Source organism: Myotis myotis, unplaced genomic scaffold (assembly GCF_014108235.1).
Source record: "Myotis myotis isolate mMyoMyo1 unplaced genomic scaffold, mMyoMyo1.p scaffold_m19_p_5, whole genome shotgun sequence".
Classification (NCBI taxonomy): domain Eukaryota; kingdom Metazoa; phylum Chordata; class Mammalia; order Chiroptera; family Vespertilionidae; genus Myotis; species Myotis myotis.
The window spans coordinates 71,410,640-71,428,703 of NW_023416357.1; the positions used below are offsets into that span (position 1 = coordinate 71,410,640).

An 18,064-nucleotide genomic window follows, 5' to 3' on the forward strand; every position below is an offset into this window, starting at 1 on the left:
CTATAGGGCCCAGTGGCTCAGCCTCCCCAATTACCTGAGGTGAACACTCTTGGTGCACCCCTTTGTTGGCTGTGTGCACAGTCTTGTTGTAGTTAAGTCTTGATTGTTGTAGGTATCACTGGGAGGAATTGACCTCCAGGCCAATTGGCTGTGAGAATCAGCTGTGTCTGCAGTGGGAGAACTTCTGTGCTGAAGACACCCTTCTGGGGCAAGACTTGCTTCAGTGTGGCTTTGGTGCTCACTGAGTCTGCCCCCTGAGTGTGTCCCTTATGGATCTGAGGAGTTGTAATCTGGATGGTCCCACTCTGACCACTGGGTACACTGGCTCTTGGATCTCTAAGGAGGTGCTAATTTAGCCTCTGCCTGAGGCTACCCAGCAGGAGCTACAAAGAGATCTGCAAATTCCGCTTCCTTGTTTGGGGTTTGGAGGTGCCCAGATGAGGCCCAGCTGTGAAGCAATGCAAGCTGCTGTGGGGCCTTAGGCCTTCTCTTGGAAGTTTTGGGTCTGTCTGGCCCAGCTGCCGTTTGTTAGGTAATTTTCAGATTGCAAAGGGCCAGGGCATTCATATGCAAAAGCCTCTGCCGCAGCTTGGGTGGGGCGGGGTCTCAGGGAATCAACAGGGCGGAGCAAACAGCTATGGCTGATCCTCAGCCCTGCCCTAAGAGGCCCCGTGTCTCAGTGTCCCGTGGTAATCGCTGCAAGCACCTCTGAGAGAAAGCCACCCTCGAATTCCCCCCGCTGCCAGACAGTCAAATTTCTCCTCGTATGAGTCTGGGTCCCCAGAGACTCGCCCGGAACTGGAGTTCAGAGCAGTTGGGAGCTTGAGACTCCCTCCCGATTGAAAAAGACAACCGTGTCCTCAGTTGCCAGCCCTTTCCTCGTGCGCCTCTGTACCTCTGCACTTTACTTCTGCACCTCCTCTGAGTCTCAGTGCTTTTCTCTTTCTTTCTAGTTGTAGCATTTCCACTCAGCCAGCCTTCCTGTGCTTCTGGATGATGTTCATTTTGTCTTTTAGTTGTATTTTTGAAGTTGTTGTGGGAGGCAGCAATTTCCGGTATTTACCTATGCCGCCATCTTGGTTTTCTCCTAGTTGCAGATCAACAGCTACTTTTTTATACTGTTAAGAAGGGAGTGCAATTAGTATTATCTTTCTAGAGAACAATTTGGAAATATGAATTAGCAGGCTTAGTTTTTTTTCATACTTTTAATAGCAATTTTAAATTTTATTCATTAATTCAACAAATATTTGTTGAGTGCTTATCATGTTCCAGGCAGTGTAAAAGTGCTTGAAATAGAGCAGTGAACAGATTGGGGAAGATAGGCAATAACCAGTAAACTGGTATGTCAGGATGTTAAATGCCATTCTTCCTGAGTCAGTGTTATTTGAGGCAATAATAGGATATATATGAGATACCAAAATGAGAGTAATGCATCCCTCCTGTATATGGAATTTACCAAGGAGATTTCAAAGGAGCTGGTTCCATGTATTTTGTACACCTCAGCTAGATCATAGGTATTAAAAAGGCTTACCATGTGAAAAGGGAATAGGATTTTGCAAAGATACTTCTTTGGAAAGAGCTATGGCTTTGTTTTGGACTCCTTTCTTTAGAAAATTGGGAAGAGGGGAGCAGCAAAGTGTTCTGTTGCCTTCACTGCAGATCTAGTAAGGGGTTTCCATTGGGTTAAACTGAGAATGTATTATTTGTGAGAGGGGAATAATTTTAAGTTAAATCAAGATTATACAGTAATAACTTGGGCTAGACCAGGGGTGGGCAAACTTTTTGACTCGAGGGCCACAATGGGTTCTTAAACTGGACCGGAGGGCCGGAACAAAAGCATGGATGGAGTGTTTGTGTGAACTAATATAAATTCAAAGTAAACATCATTACATAAAAGGGTACGGTCTTTTTTTTTTTAGTTTTATTCATTTCAAATGGGCCGGATCCGGCCCGCGGGCCGTAGTTTGCCCACGGCTGGGCTAGACATACTAATTTATTTGAGCTGGTTTATTAAGTAAGCAGAAAAACCATGAAACTAGAAACTGCAAATTTTGATTTAGGATTAACTGAAGATAACACTAACTATACTTAATAGGTCTCCGTAATTTACTAAATATAAGAAAAAAATTAAAACATGTTACACATGTAGATGAAGATCAGTAAGTATGATAAAGAAAAGTAAGTAGGGTAAGGAGAAGAGGAGTAGAAGTGGCATTTGAGTATAGACCTGGAGGAAGTGAGGCAGTAAGCCATGTGTGCATATCTCTGGGAGAAGACTGTTGTAGGCAGAGGAAACATCCATTGCAAAAACTGCTGCTTAGCTTGTGGCTGAAGTAAAGTGAACAAGGTGAAGAGTGATAGGGGAAATGGTCAAAGTCAGGAGTCCATTTATAGGTTATTGTGAGGCTTTTGCCTTTTCTAAGTGAGTGGGAGGGTATTAGCGTTTTGAGCAGAGGGAGTGTTGAGATCTGATTCCCTTTTAAAAGACTGTTTTAGTTACTCTTTTGAGAAAAGACTAGTGGGGACAAGGTCACAATCATGGATACCAGGCATTTTTAATAATTTGTCTTAAGGACACCTTTAGGGCTAACCAGATGCATAAAAAATGCATTTGCAAGAATGTTCATCACACCACTTTTTTTTTTTTTCTCAAAACAGCAAAATGAGAAAACAGCAGTGAATTGTCAAATTATTTAAAATCATTGCAGATAGCTCACTTGGGAAGATTAAAATGGCAGCAGAGTAAGTGGATGCTGCATGGACACGCTCCCAGGACCAAACTGGAATTACAACTAAAATACAGAAAAATTCCCTGAATAATCAATCAACTGAAGACTCGTTAAAATCATTGCATATATGTGTAATAGAATACCATAAACCAGTAAATTAATGCAGATTTGCACATATTGATACATAAAACTTTTCATAACATTTAAAAATAAATGTTGCATATAAAATTGTAAATTTGACCTCGGTTTTCATACCCTCTTCTACATCCTCCTATAGCAGCGGTTCTCAACCTGTGGGTCGCGACCCCTTTGGCGGTGGAACGATCCTTTTACAGGGGTCGCCTAAGACCATCCTGCATATCAGATATTTACATTACGATTCATAACAGTAGCAACATTACAGTTATGAAATAGCAACGAAAATAATTTTATGGTTGGGTCACAACATGAGGAACTGTATTTAAAGGGCCAGAAGGTTGAGAACCACTGTCCTATAGGAAGTAGATAAGGGAGAGTGGACAGAAGCATCTGGAATTCTTTGTATTAAAATGTTAAGAGTGGTGTCGTAGCTGGTTTGGCTCAATGGATAGAGCGTTGGCCTGCGGACTGAAAGTCCCAGGTTCAATTCCAGCCAAGGGCACATGCCTGGGTTGCGGGCTTGATCCCCAGTAGGGGACGTGTTGGAGGCAGTCACTCAATGATTCTCTCTTATCATTGATGTTTCTATCTCTTTCTCCCTGTCCTTTCCTCTCTAAAATCAATAAAATGTATTTTAAAATAAAATAAAAATGTTGAGTGGTTTTCTTTGAAACTATAGATTTCATTTTCTTATCCGTCTGTATCAATATTTTCTATTACGTATTTATTGCATTTAAAATGAAAAAATTATTTGTGCTGAGTTATGACAGAAGTCATCTTTATCCTGCTTTACAAATAATTTTAAGATGAATTTAAGCATGAACTTGGTTAAGAAAAGGAAAGCGAAGATAGTTAGAAGTGTCTTGGGATCAGCATATGTGGGTAGCCAGAAGGGAAGGCAATGAAGGGAAATGAGCCAAAGCTCCTTGGAGAAGAAAAACTAGTACTTACCAAGTATACAGGTGAAGCTGGCAGGCTGAGTTTATGATGGCATTAACCCACACATAATCTTTAATTAGTCAAATGCTGCCTTCAGGCAGAATTCATCTTAAAAATACTGATTTGTCCCTGAAAATGTATTGTGGAATATAGATTATCTGTGGCTCTGGATATTAGATTCCAGATTAAAAATAAAATCATTCTTTCACATTCTGAGGGAATGAGAGCTATGACTCTGGTCTTAAGTTTTATTTATTTTTTAATAACCAAGGATGTATTTATTGATTTTTAAAATTTAATTTAATTTAATTTTTTTTAGAAAGAAGGGAGAGAGAGAAACATTGATGTGAGAGAGAAACATTGATCCATCGCCTCCCATATGCTCCCTGACTGGGGATTGAACCCAAAACCTATGTATGTGCCCTGACCAAGAATTGAACCTGAAACTTTTTGGTGTACTGGACAGTGCTCCAACCAACTGAGCCGCACTGACGAAGGCTGGTCTTAAGTTTTAAAGACTGGCATGTCATTCCTTGTATGATTCTTATGTATGGATATTTAGACATAAAAATAATCTCTATATTTAATGTAAAGTTTTATATTTTAAAATTTATATTTAAGAGTTATACTTAAAAGTGAGTGTGTAACTTGTGTTATTAGAAAGTTTTATTATTTGAAGAAATTGCTGAGTATAGTTTAGTGGAGTAATACTGCATTATTTCTTACTTATTTTTCCTTGACAATTGTTCTTTGTTTAATTTACAGAACTGCTTCTCAAATTCATTTAATGAAATTTTCACCAGATGGAGAATTTTTTGCCACCGCTGGGAAGGTAATTTATGAAACTGCTATTGCCAAATTGTGTTTATAGTTTATTTTGAAACTTCATATAAACATTAATCGGCTTTAGTCTTACTTAAGTTGAAAATATTTTCTGTTTAAAATGTTAATAGCAAAAATTGGCTCAATGTTATTGTGTTAAAAGGTAGTATAGTATAATTGAAACAGCATAGACTTAAAAGTAATCTGGTTATAAATCTACCATTTACCAACTTTTTGATATTCAGTAAGTAGTTAATCTCTTTAAGCCTTGGTTTCCTCATGTGTAAACTGAGGGTAATAATACCTTCTTCACGTCATTCATCATAGGATTAATTTAGACAGTATATGTAAAGTGACTGGCATAGTGTCCTGCATGTAGTATACTGTCTATAAACTGTTGCTACTATTTATATTATCTTTAAGCTGACATATATAAACTGTATTTAAGCTATAAGAATTTACAGACTTTCCAGAAGGATATATGTAATCATTTTCTTTGTTATTATCTATTGATTTCAGAATAATGTATTTCTTTGAAATGATTTTATTTTTAATTATTGGTTTACAGAGCAGTTAATGCACAGTTGAAGTTATTGTTCTGAAGTTATTCTCATTGCTCAAAGCCTTCTGAAAATTAAGAATGTGAGATACTCTAAATTTTCAGTGGGTTTTAAAAAAATATGTTTTTATTGATTTCCAGAGAGATGAAGGGAGAGAGAGAGAGATGGAAACATCAATCGATTGGCTGTCTCCTACATGCCCCCTATGGGGAATTGAGCCGGCAACACCAGGCATGTGCCCTAACTGGAAATCTAACCGTGACCTCCTGGGTCATGGGTTGAGGCTCAACCACTAAGCCACATTGACTGGGCCTCAGTGAGGTTTTCTTAGAAGTGGAGCTGTTTATTCAGGTTGACATTACAGGTGGGAATGTAATTACAGCTTAAGAGCAAAACATGGTGTGTTTTAGTCTCCCTTGTTCTTCTCTTACATCCAAAATTAGGAGATGTAATTTTGATTTGACTTAGATTATTTAATATAGTAGTAGTTGTTAACTACTTCTTATCATCTTCAACATTTTCTTTGAACATTCATATGATATTTCATGAAAACTGTCCTTTGTTTTCAGATATTATCAGTCTTTTTAAGTTTGTCAGTAGTAATGTTTTCTTATTTGATACTTGGCTAAATGGAAAAAGTGCCCTTAACTTCATCTTTCAGTTTTCTGAATGACTGTTTTTCATAGTATATAGTAACTAGAATTTTCCTTGAACCAACCCTTGCTAAATACACACATTCACGCACCTTAATTCTCAAAGCATAGTTAAGGAATGCTAATAGAAAAGTATCAAAATCAGAGATTTTCTACATAGTTCATCTATGCACAACCCCTTTCCCCATTTTTAAGTTGCTGTGATTGAGGAGAAAAACCTTACTTTTGCTATTTCACTTAATCTTTAATTTTGATGTGGATGTTTTTCTGTTTTTTTTTTCTCTCTTAGGATGACTGTCTTTTAAAGGTATGGTATAATGTAGAAAACTGGCGGACAACTGTTACGTCTCCAGATAAAAGTTCAGAAAAACAATCCCAAGGAGAAATTGACTTTTCTTTTGTATATCTGGCCCATCCTCGAGCTGTAAATGGATTTTCCTGGCGTAAAACAAGTAAATACATGCCTAGGTCAGTGTCTTAGTAATATTTCCCATGTATTAAGAGAACATCATCTTTGTGACTTTGATTACTTTTCTTATTTTGAGAACCCATAGGTATAGGACTTTGCCTATGAAGATTCAAGTAATATTACATGGTCCCTGGCTTGTAGCCCTCTGGCCATGAGGCAGTTAAGAGGAGAGCCATGTGAAAGGATAATATACTTCCATTTTAGATGTTTTTAAGTGACAGAGTTGTGCATCTTTTTCTTCTCTGTCTTATGTATCTAATTCTTTTATCCCATAATCATTCTTCATATTGTTGTTTGCTTGGAACTTTTCACATTTTACTCCCTTGTCGTCTTCTTTCTATGTGTATTTCCTCTGGTTAAAAAAAAAAATACCCCAGTGAAAATAGCTGTCATTGCAACTGTGAACTTTTTTTATTTTTTAAATTTCAGAGTGAGGAAGGAAGAGGGAGAGAGGGATAGAAACATCAATGATGAGAGAGGGAGAGAGAAAATCATTGATTGATTGCCTCCTGCAGCCCCCCACCGGGGATTTAGCCTGTAACCTGGGCATGTGCTGTGACCAGGAGTCGAACCTTGACCTCCTGGTTCATGGATCGACACTCAACCACTGACTTATACCTTTTAGAAGTATCTGAAGATAACATCATTTCAGAGGCTGATTTCTTCTGCTATATCCCAAGTTTTCATTCACTAATGTTAGACTACCAGCGTACTGAAAAAGAGGCTTATATAGTATCGTGTCTTTTTTTTTTTTTTAATGTATTTTATTGATTTTTCACAGAGAGGAAGGGAGAGAGATAGAGAGTTAGAAACATCGATGAGAGAGAAACATCGATCAGCTGCCTCCTGCACATCCCCCACTCGGGACGCGCCCGCAACCCAGGTACATGCCCTTGACCGGAATCGAACCTGGGACCCACCAGTCCGCAGGCCGACGCTCTATCCACTGAGCCAAACCGGTTTCGGCAATATAGTATCGTGTCTTTTAAGAGAGGACAGGTACATCTGCTCCTGACCAAGTTCACTCAGTATTGGCAAAAATGGTCACAGTGGAGACAAGGCCAGATGCCTTACACTGGGCCATTACAAATGCCTGATAACAGTAATAAGGCATACCAGTTTTTTGTTTGGTTGTTTTTTTACTCCCTGGGTTCATTTTATCTCTTACCAACTAAGATTTGAAGCACAGGGAACTGTGATCTAGAACTGGAATTTTCTGTTTGTTATGGCATCTTTTAGAGGTCTCCAGAATTTTACTCTTGGATCCATGTGACTTAAGAATCAGCTTATCTCCCTGCGCTCTCTCAGTTTTCACTTTTGTTTTACCAATTGCCTACTGCCTGCAGATATACATAGTGGGAAGGCTGACCCTTTCTCAGGAGAAAGAGATCCCATCAAAGACCATTGTTCTTTTTAATATGGCATCTTCACTGAGCAAGTGATATAGGTGGTTTGTTTTTCACATAAAATTAAGATGCTCAACCAGCCCTAGCCTGTTTCCCAGTGATTAGAGCAACAGTCTGAAGGGTGAAGAGTTCTGCAGTGCAGGTTTGATCCCCAGCCCTGCTCAGAGCATATGTGGGAGGCAACCAATTGATGTGTCTCTCTCACATTGATATTTCTCTCTCTCTCTCCCCCAAAAAAACAATGGAAAAATACTGGGTGAGGATTAAATTAAGAAAAAGAGATGCTTGACCAAATGATAATACATTATGTAAGGGACTGTTGGTTTGAGAAAGAATAATGGAGAAGTGTTTGAATAAGCATCTTTACTAATTAAAAACTGACGAATGTAGGACAGGTTGGGAGATTTGTTTATATCCTCCAGAAACCTTCAAAAGTTGGATTAGATGACAGTTTCAAACTATCTTAGCCTGTTGTTACACCCATCACATGGTTGCCTTCTATAAGCTTACACCTTTTTTATTTTTTATCTTCAATGATATGCCATTGAAGAAAAATAAGATACCCAGATGAAGATGTGAGGAAGGAAGGTATTGCCAGAGAAATGCCTCAAGTAGATCAGAATATTTCTTATATGTTAGCTGTTCACACTGACTGTAGGCCTAGTATCCTAAGGAAAGTCAGCTGGGACACCCACATTCCAGGGTCAAAGCCCTCTCCATGCTTCTGAGTTGTACACCTTTCTTTATTACTTCGTTGCCCTTACCTAAATTCTTATACTTCTTCTGGTTATTGTCTATTCAGCCCTTTAGTCTCCTACCTTCTGCTTTTCCTTGGTAAGCCTTTCCATTCTGCCCTTTACTAATGGGCACTATGAACCTTGAACTTTCTATATATTTCCTTTTGATGTATTTCCTTCTGTTTCTGTTTTCTTACTTTTAGTTTCATTGCCACTGCCTGTGTGTGAATGTACTAGAGAAAACCAAGAGGGAAGGGAGAGGGGTAGGAAAAGGGCAGGGCGGACTAGAGAAAAAAGAGGGAGAAAAAATGGAGGAGGGAGAGGCATGAGGATAGAGAAAGAAGAAACAAACAGGGCTTGGAAAGGAACGAAGGAAGGGCTCTAAGAAGTGGAGAGAAGTGAAGGGACAGGAGAAAGAGGGTAGCCTGGAGAGGAGGAGAAGCTGAGAATTGAGGGGGAGAAGCCCAGGGAGTAGCTGGATAAGGAAGAAAAGGGAGTAGACAAGGGAAGGAAGGGGGAGGAAGGAGAGAGGTGAGAGAATATAGAAGGAAAGCTGAAGGAAAGAGCAATCAGAATAAAACATGCTGTCCTCTCTTTTCTTCCCCTTTGCTATTCTTTTTAAATCAGGTTTAACAAAGTGACTGCTACAGAATATTTTTATTTCCTTTTTTAAAAATTTGACTTACTGAATTACCTGATAGAAGCCTTCTACTGATTGCTCATTTTATAATCAAATGTATTTAAATATGTATTTTAATAAAACTATAATACTACAGGATATTGTGCCTTCTTTTTTTCTAAATTTGCAGAGTGTCCTGATAGGAGGTAGTCTTTGTGAATAGAATTTCAACCTTGAACTCTTAATGCTTATGGATCTTATTAATATATGTGCAGTTGGTTTTGATTTTATTTTGTGGGGTGGCAAGATAGTCAATTCACTGAAAATCACGAATGACTACGGAAGCAGGTGGCTGTACTTATTATATCATGGATTTTCTATTCTTTCTATTCACTATTTTGGCATATGTGTTAGGCAAGGAGAGAATAAATATACTAGTTAATGTAGCCTGTTAGGGACCAGTGTACATGTGCCTGTACAGGAAGTAAAAGCGAAGCATTACGAAATAATTCAAATTATCCACTGAATAAATCAGAAAATTTTAATAGATGTGGGTTGTTGTTTCTTTAAAAAATATTAACCGAGGGATTGTGGCATGATCTCAGTCTTTATTCTTCAGCAGTAAGAAAAATCTTAGATGTCTGAAACAAGAACTATCTAATTCTAGGCAGAAAAGAAATAGGTTAGCAAGCATTTGATGTGGTGAAACCACATACCCACTCAATGGTAGTGGTTTTGATTAAATACATTGTATAAATATATTGATATTTTCTTCATCAGTACCTTAGTTCTGTGCATTTTAGAAATACTGTAGCATTTTAGAAATATTGTAGAATGTGATATTATGTAAAATTTATATTTTTGCCTCTAATATGTTTTTATTCCTTAGGGCTTCTGTATGCAATGTACTGTTGACTTGCTGCAAAGATAATGTGTGTCGTCTTTGGGTAGAGACATTTTTACCAAATGACTGTTTACTTTATGGAGGTGACAGCAATCATTGGACTGAACCACTTAATTTAACAAATAAGTTCGAGAGAAATGCTTCCAGTAAAGAACGAGTTCAAAACAGTTTAGATGTGAGTGTTTTTGTTAAATGTTATTTCCTACAAGTTTTAAAACTTTTTGTACATTGCCTTTTTTATAACATTTATCCTAATTAATATTCAAAGTCACGTGGAGAGTTATAAAAAATACATATGTCTTAAGAATATCTCAAAAATTTTCAGTTTTATTTGGTTTAAAAGGATTTTGTCTGGAGCAAAAAAAATACTTATAATTATGAAGTTAATCTTAGGTTAACTGATGATAACAAAAGGATGCTTGCACTTGTCTTAGCTAAAATAACATAAAGTAAATTAAAATCTGAGAAAGCAAAGGTGGGATTGTAAGAATTTTTTATTTATTATTTCTTTAGAGCTTGGGGTGTTTTGTCCTGTCTTAATTACAGGAATGATTAGAGGAGTTTGTCAGATTCTGTTCTACAGTTGTTATCTTTAGAACCCCTCAGAACTTGGAGTATTTATTTTACTAAGTGGTGTAGAAAGTAAAAGTCAATTTTTGATGTTTGTACTAATCAAACACTGACTAGTAATACAGATTCTTTTTATTATTTTCTTAATATTGAAAACAGGAAGTGATCTAAAAATGATTTATCTTTGAATGCTTTGTATGATTATGGAACAAATATTTTTTCAAATTAGTATAGTATTCTAATGGCTCAGAATATTATGAAATATATATGCATGGAGACTCAACAACTAAAAATCTGGAGATTCTTGTCTACTTATAGATCTTGGGTTCTATATAAACTATTTTATCATCTGAAAGATGAGAATAAAAATATTTCCAGTGTCTGCCTTATGGGTAAAATGAGATAATCTCTGAAAATGCTTTGTAAATCTTATATAATAAAAGGCTAATATGAAAATAGACTGAATAGCAGAACAACCAAACAACCAGTTGCTATGATGTGTGCTGACCACCAGGGGGCACACATGGAATATGGCGGGCATTGGCTGTGGCAGGATGGTGGAGCAGATGAGTGGGGGCACCAGACCAAGGTGGGGCACTGGTCGCTGTCATTGGGGCAAGCCTCTGGTGGTTATTGAAAATTCTTTGCTCCCGTGCACGGTGGTCTCGCCCGATGCTCACACCTGCTTCTAGTGCCGGCCCTGCTTTCACCTGCTGCTGGCACCTGGTGCCAGCACTGGCACAGATCGCCCAGCACCAGCACCAATTGCTCGGTGTGATCAGCAGGTGCGAGTGGCAGCTGCCGGCCCTGATCACCCCTCAGGGCTTCTCCACCTACCCCTATTCCTGAGGGGTGATCGGGGCCTGCAGCCACCTCTCACACCCACTGTCTGCACTGGAGCCGCCGCTCACACCTACTGCTGGTGCTGGCCCAAATCGCTCTGCAGTATCAGCAGGTACAAGCGGGGCTGATGCTGTCAGTGTGTGGGAGTGGTAGCGGCGAGAGCAGAGCTGCTGGCAGACAAGAGGCTAGGGGCTAAGGTGGGAGGGGCCAGGCGGGGGCACAGAGGATGGGCTAAGACCTGCCCCTGTGCCCAGTGCAGCCTCACAGCCCATTGTTCCTTTCAAGGTGCACAAATTTGTGCACTGGGCCCCTGGTTGTGAAATAAAACCCTAATTTATTATGGTGATATTATCCAATGCTTTCTGGTCATAGGGAGTAAGCTGTGGATACAAAGAAAACAGTGTACATAGAGACATCATTGTCCACAGACACTTTATTGTAAACTTTTCTTTTAAGTTTGGGAAATTACTTATAACAAAATAAACCAAATAAAAATTGCAATGTATATGTAATAATTAAGAGTCAGGCAGTTTAAGCTCCAAGCTTCTTCAGGTTTCAAATTAGCTGTTCAAAACTACTGAAAAATATTTATGTACAAATGTACATATAAACTCATCTGAAATAGAATATCTGTAATGTCTAACAGTCATTATATAACCTATACATATATCCTATGTCAATATAGGCATTAGTTTTGCTTTGTTTATTCACACAGGTAAATCTGAGACATTTTCGTAGAGGTCGAAGGAGATCTCTTGCACTTGTAGCACATACCGGATACCTGCCACATCAGCAGGATCCTCATCACGTCCACAGGAACACTCCACTGCATGCCAATGCACTTTGCCACTTTCATATTGCAGCCAGCATCAACCCAGCCACGGGTAATAAAGCACTGTTCAAAAATGTTTTTGGAACCGAGTAGATTGATTTTGATAACAAGTTATACTTTTAGTTATAATTAGGTAAAAAATTGGAGGTGACTTTCTTAGTTAATTTTTCATTATAGCCAACTCACTGGTTATACAAGATGAGATTTTTATTTATTTTTTCTCCTGAAGGCTATGATTTGGCTTGTCATTTAAGGTCTTGATTAGCCATTGAGATTCTTTAGTAGTTTATTCAAATTTGAGATTTGAGCTAATTCTTAACACAGAGGTTAACATCACAGAGTGGTATTTTATAATTATTTATAGTTGTTAAAATAAATCAATGTGTTTAGTACTTGATCTTTGAAACCTTTTCAGAAATAGAGCAGAAATATGTAGAAGATATAAATGGAAGAATTAAGAAACTTATTTCTAAAGTAAAATATGTACTATTAGATTGAAGATTAGAATATCTGGATCTGTCTATAAATTTGAAGAACTTAAGTGCTTATCATTTTAGTAAATATTTTGTGCAAGTTTAGAAACCAACTGATCACAGCTGGGTCATTTAAAGTAGAACCTTAGAATACTACTGGGAAAAAATTAAAAATAATATTTGCATATGATTAATACCATCTGTACAGAAAGTGAAAAGTAAAAGCCTTTTTTCACCTCTATCCAACCTAGTTTTTCTCCCTAGAAGATAACCACTCTAGATAAGTTTTTATATATTTTGGGATATTCTTAAGCATAAATTTAGCAACATCTGTTTTCATGTAGCACACTGGATTTGCTGGATTGTGTTCTTCAAAGAAACATAGCAATAAGTATGGTCCATTAGTTACTTGAATTAAAGTGAGAAGTACTCTGATAAGTTAACATGTAGAGCTACCAGCCCTAAAAGAATCCATGAACCAAGAAAGTGTAAAGGAGAGAGTATTGAATTATTTTTATTTAAAAATTATATAGGCTTGGAAAATATCATTACCTTTATCAAAAGATATACATTGACAGAGGCAATTCTAAGGTCAGTAGAATCATTTTGAGTATCTGCTGAGCAAAAGACAGTATTTTGAAAATATACTGGTAGAAAGCTTAAATTCTCACATTAATGAAAAGGCTACGAAATTACAGAAAAGGAAAACCTTAGTTTCCACGTAGCAGCTCCTTGATGACTACCTTCTAATAAGGAAAGTTCTAAAACCTTTCTTAGATTGTACCAAAGGAAAATCCCTACATATAGAGCAAATCAAAGCAAAATAATACTAGCAGGTAGAATAGACCTTATGGAAAATCCATTTCCTGAAATTGAATCTATTGGAATTACCTTTCTGGATGCTTTATTTCTTATTTAAAGCCCCACTTTCAGATTTGGCTTCACTTATTTGCCCATCAATAGAAATAGAAACAGGAGAGGAGCTCCTAAGAGTATGTTCTCTTCATTCTAGTACTTAACATCCTTTCCACGAAGATTTCTCATAAAAATGACTAATCAAAGCCTTCAAGTAAGGTCAGGAGACAAAAAAAATGTGAGGTTTTTTTTTTGTTTGTTTGTTTAGCCAGAATGCTTCTGCTAAAATCCAGTATTAGCCCCTCCTTGTGTACTTTAACAACCAGGCATGCAGTCTATTAGAGACATTGCTGGTCTCTTTTGATTTGATTGTAAGTCAAAAATTAGAAAATTCCACCCATTAGTATTCTTGAGGGCATTTTCTTAATTCCTGGCAGTAGTGTGTATCCACCTAGGAACAATGGAATTGGTAGTTCAGTCCCTCTAGGCTTTTATTGAGTGTTTAGTCTGTACCAGTATAGGACTTAAAGATAGTGGTAGGAACTGGAGTTACAAAACAGGTCTGATCCTTGCTCTCATGAAGCATAGAATCAGTTTACATTCCCTAAATCCATTTCATCCTTTACTGTTTATCAGCATGAGACAGATTTAGATGTGATTTAATATGATAGACAAATTTTTCTTTCCTTTTTAAATTAGGGATCAAGTTATTTGTCATAACTTATTTTGAATTTGTACTTCAGTATGCTTACTTTAGCAATTATATCAAAAATAATACCAAGGAACAATTATTGTTTTAGCTGAATTTGTTTTTAAAGCCATTTTGAACATAAGGGAACCTCAATTTCACTTTTCCAACTTCAATCTTGATGCTAATAAATAAGTAGTGTCTATCTGAGAACTAGATGGGTGGGCTATTACAAAAGTTAATATGTCTGTCTATTAAGAAAGAAAGTTGTTGCTGTTCAGATAACTTATTAGTTCCTTTGACATCATGATGATGGTGTGTGCATGGTAGATCAGGTTAAAATGTTTCTTACCAAAGTGTATGTATAATTGAAGACATTCTTATTAAGATGTCTATAAATGATAGACATTTCTTAATGAGATTATTTTTAGAACTAAAGAAAATTATGCATATAAAAATAAAGTATGTTATATGACCTAGAATACATAATTTTACCTCCTTTATAATAGGTATATTAAATTTACCATTTGTTATCTTTAATAATAATTGTGGCAGACATTATGTTGGGAGTCTTATTTATAGGTTAAATAAAATGTATTGCAGAGGTCTAAAAGTAAATGTAGCAGTCAATAAAAATAGGAGACCTGGATGTTTGTATGCTAGAATAATAGAAATTTTAATTTTGTTGCTTTTGTTGTTCTTTACAGATATTCCACTTCTTCCTTCTATTACATCTCTAAGTCTAAGTGAAAATGAACAGAAGAGTGGACCTTTTGTGGTACACTGGCTAAACAATAAAGAGTTACATTTTACTTTGTCCATGGAAGTCTTTTTACAACAACTTAGAAAAAGTTTTGAACAACCATCTTCTGAGGCCAGTGTGGAAGACTCTAATCAAGCAGATGTAAAATCTGATGAAGGTAAAGCTCTAAGAAGGATAAAATATGTAAATTTTTGTTTAAAATAGTAAAGATTCTTATATTAGGGAAACACTAGCTACTGTCAGAAATAAACTTTATTTATTTATTTTTTTAATTTTTTAATTGTTTTATTGCTTAAAGTATTACAAAGGGTATTACATATGTTTCCTTTTTCCCCCCGCCCTTGACAATCCCCTGGCCTCCCCTACCCCCCAGTGTCTTATGTCCATTGGTTATGCTTATATGCATGCATACAAGTCCTTCGGTTGATCTCTTACCCACCCCCCTCTGGCCCTCCCACCCTCCCCGGCCTTCCTGCTGTGGTTTGACAGCCTGTTCGAGGCAGCTCTGCCTCTGTATCTATTTTTGTTCATAAGTTTATAATGGTCTTTATTATCCATGAATGAGTGAGATCATGTGGTATTTTTCCTTCATTGACTGGCTTATTTCACTTATCATAATGCTCTCCAGTTCCATCCATGCTGTTGCAAATGGTAAGAGTTCCTTCTTTTTTACAGCAGCATAGTATTCCATTGTGTAGATGCACCACAGTTTTCTAATTCATTCATCTACAGATGGGCGCTTAGGGTGTTTCCAGATCTTAGCTATGGTGAATTGTGCTGCTATGAACATAGGGGTGCATATATCCTTTCTGACTGGTGTTTCTGGTTTCTTGGGATATATTCCTAGAAGTGGGATCACAGGGTCAAATGGGAGTTCCATTTTTAGTTTTTTGAGGAAACTCCATACTGTCTTCCATAGTGGCTGTACCAGTCTGCATTCCCACCAGCAGTGCACGAGTGTTCCCTTTTCTCCGATCCTCTTCAGCACTTGTCGTTTGTGGATTTGTTGATGATAGCCAGTCTGACAGGTGTGAGATGGTACCTCATTGTTGTTTTGATTTGCATCTCTCGGATGGATTAGTGACTTTGAGCATGTTTTCATATGTCTCTTGGCTTTCTGAACGTCCTCTTTTGAAAGGTGACTATTTAGGTCCTTTGCCCATTTTTTGATTGGATTGTTTATCTTCCTTTTGTTAAGTTGTATGAGTTCCCTATAAATTTTGGAGATTAGGCCCTTATCAGATATGACATTGGGAAATATGTTTTCCCATGCAGTGGGCTTTCTTGTTGTTTTGTTGATGGTTTCTTTTGCTGTGCAGAAGCTTTTTATTTTGATGTAGTCCCATTTGTTCATTTTCTCTTTAATTTCAAGTGCCCTAGGAGCTGTATCAGTGAAGAAATTGCTTCGGCATATGTCTGAGATATTGTTGCCTTTGGATTCTTCTAGTATTTTTATGGTTTCCCGTCGTACATTTAAGTCCTTTATCCATTTTGAGTTTATTTTTGTGTATGGTGGTCTAGTTTCATTTTCTTGCATGTATCTGTTCAATTTTCCCAACACCATTTATTGAAGAGACTATCTTGACTCCATTGTATGTTCTTGCCCCCTTTGTCAAATATTAATTGAGCATATTGGTTTGGGCCGATTTCTGGGGTCTCTATTCTATTCCATTGATCTATATGCCTATTCTTGTGCCAGTACCAGGCAGTTTTGAGAACAGTGGCTTTGTAATACAGCTTGATATCTGGTATTGAGATCCCACCTACTTTGTTCTTTCTCAGGATCGCTGCAGGTATTCAAGGTCTTTTTTTTTATTCCAGATGAATTTTTGGAGAGTTTGTTCTAGGTCTGAAATATGCCGTTGGTATTTTAATGGGAAGTGCATTGAATTTATAGATTGCTTTGGGTAGTATGGACATTTTAATGATGTTGATTCTACCAATCCATGAACACGGTATGTTCTTCCATCTGTTTATGTCTTCCTCTATCTCTTTTTTCAACGTCCTGTAGTTTTCTGAGTAGAAATCTTTTACCTCTTTAGTTAAGTTTATTCCTAGGTAGCTTAATTTTTTTGGTGTGATGGTAAATGGGATTGTTTTTTTAGTATCTCTTTCTGAAAGTTCACTATTGGTATATTGAAATGCCTTAGATTTCTTGGGGTTAATTTTGTTTCCTGCTACATTGCCAAATTCATGTATTAATTCTAATAGTTTTTTGATGGAGTCTTTAGGGTTTTATATGTATAATATCATGTATGCAAATAAGGACAGTTTTACTTCTTCTTTTCCAATTTGGATGCCTTTATTTCTTCATCTTGTCTAATTGCAGTGGCTAGTACTTCCAGTACTATGTTGAACAGGAGTCGTGAGAGTGGGCATCCCTTTCTTGTTCCTGTTCTTAGGGGAAATGGTGTTAGATTTTGTCCATTGAGTATGATGTTGGCTGTGGGTTTTTCATATATGGCTTTTATTATGTTGAGGTACGATCCTTCTATTCCCACCTTGCTGAGAGTTTTTTATCAAAAATGGGTGTTGGATTATGTCAAATGCTTTTTCTGCACCAATTGATATGACCATGTGGTTTTTTTCTTTCAATTTGTTTATGTGATGTATCACGTTTATTGATTTGCGGATATTGTACCATCCTTGCATCCCTGGGATAAATCCTACCTGGTCATGGTGTATGATCTTTCTGATGTACTGCTGGATCCGATTTGCTAGGATTTTGTTGAGGATTTTGGCATGTATGTTCATGAGGGATATTGGCCTGTAATTCTCTTTCATTGTGTTGTCTTTACCTGGTTTTGGTATTAGGGTGATGCTGGCTTCATAGAATGAGCTTGGAAGTGTTCCTTTCTCTTGAATTTTTTGTTGTAGTCTGAGGAGGATAGGTTTTAGTTCTTCCTTGAATGTTTGGTAAAACTCCCCTGTGAAGCCGTCTGGTCCTGGGCTTTTGTTTGCTGGAAGCTTTTTGATGACTGCTTCAATTTCTTCCATAGTTATTGGCCTATTGAGATTTTTGGATTCTTCCTGATTGAGTTTTGGAATGTTGTATTTTTCTAGG

At 37.2% G+C, this 18,064-nt stretch overlaps 1 protein-coding gene across 13 annotated transcripts in view; it reads left to right on the forward strand.

Annotated features, from left to right (window-relative positions):
* The window catches only part of DMXL1 (Dmx like 1), a 162,405-nt gene that overhangs the window by 36,561 nt on the left and 107,780 nt on the right, over positions 1-18,064 (forward strand). For all 13 annotated transcript variants that reach the window (XM_036310685.1, XM_036310684.1, XM_036310674.1 and 10 more), the window contains 5 exons: positions 4,572-4,638; positions 6,131-6,309; positions 9,962-10,151; positions 12,105-12,273; positions 14,945-15,157. In XM_036310685.1, the coding sequence (XP_036166578.1) occupies positions 4,572-4,638; positions 6,131-6,309; positions 9,962-10,151; positions 12,105-12,273; positions 14,945-15,157 (818 nt within the window). The remainder of the gene's footprint in view (positions 1-4,571; positions 4,639-6,130; positions 6,310-9,961; positions 10,152-12,104; positions 12,274-14,944; positions 15,158-18,064) is intronic.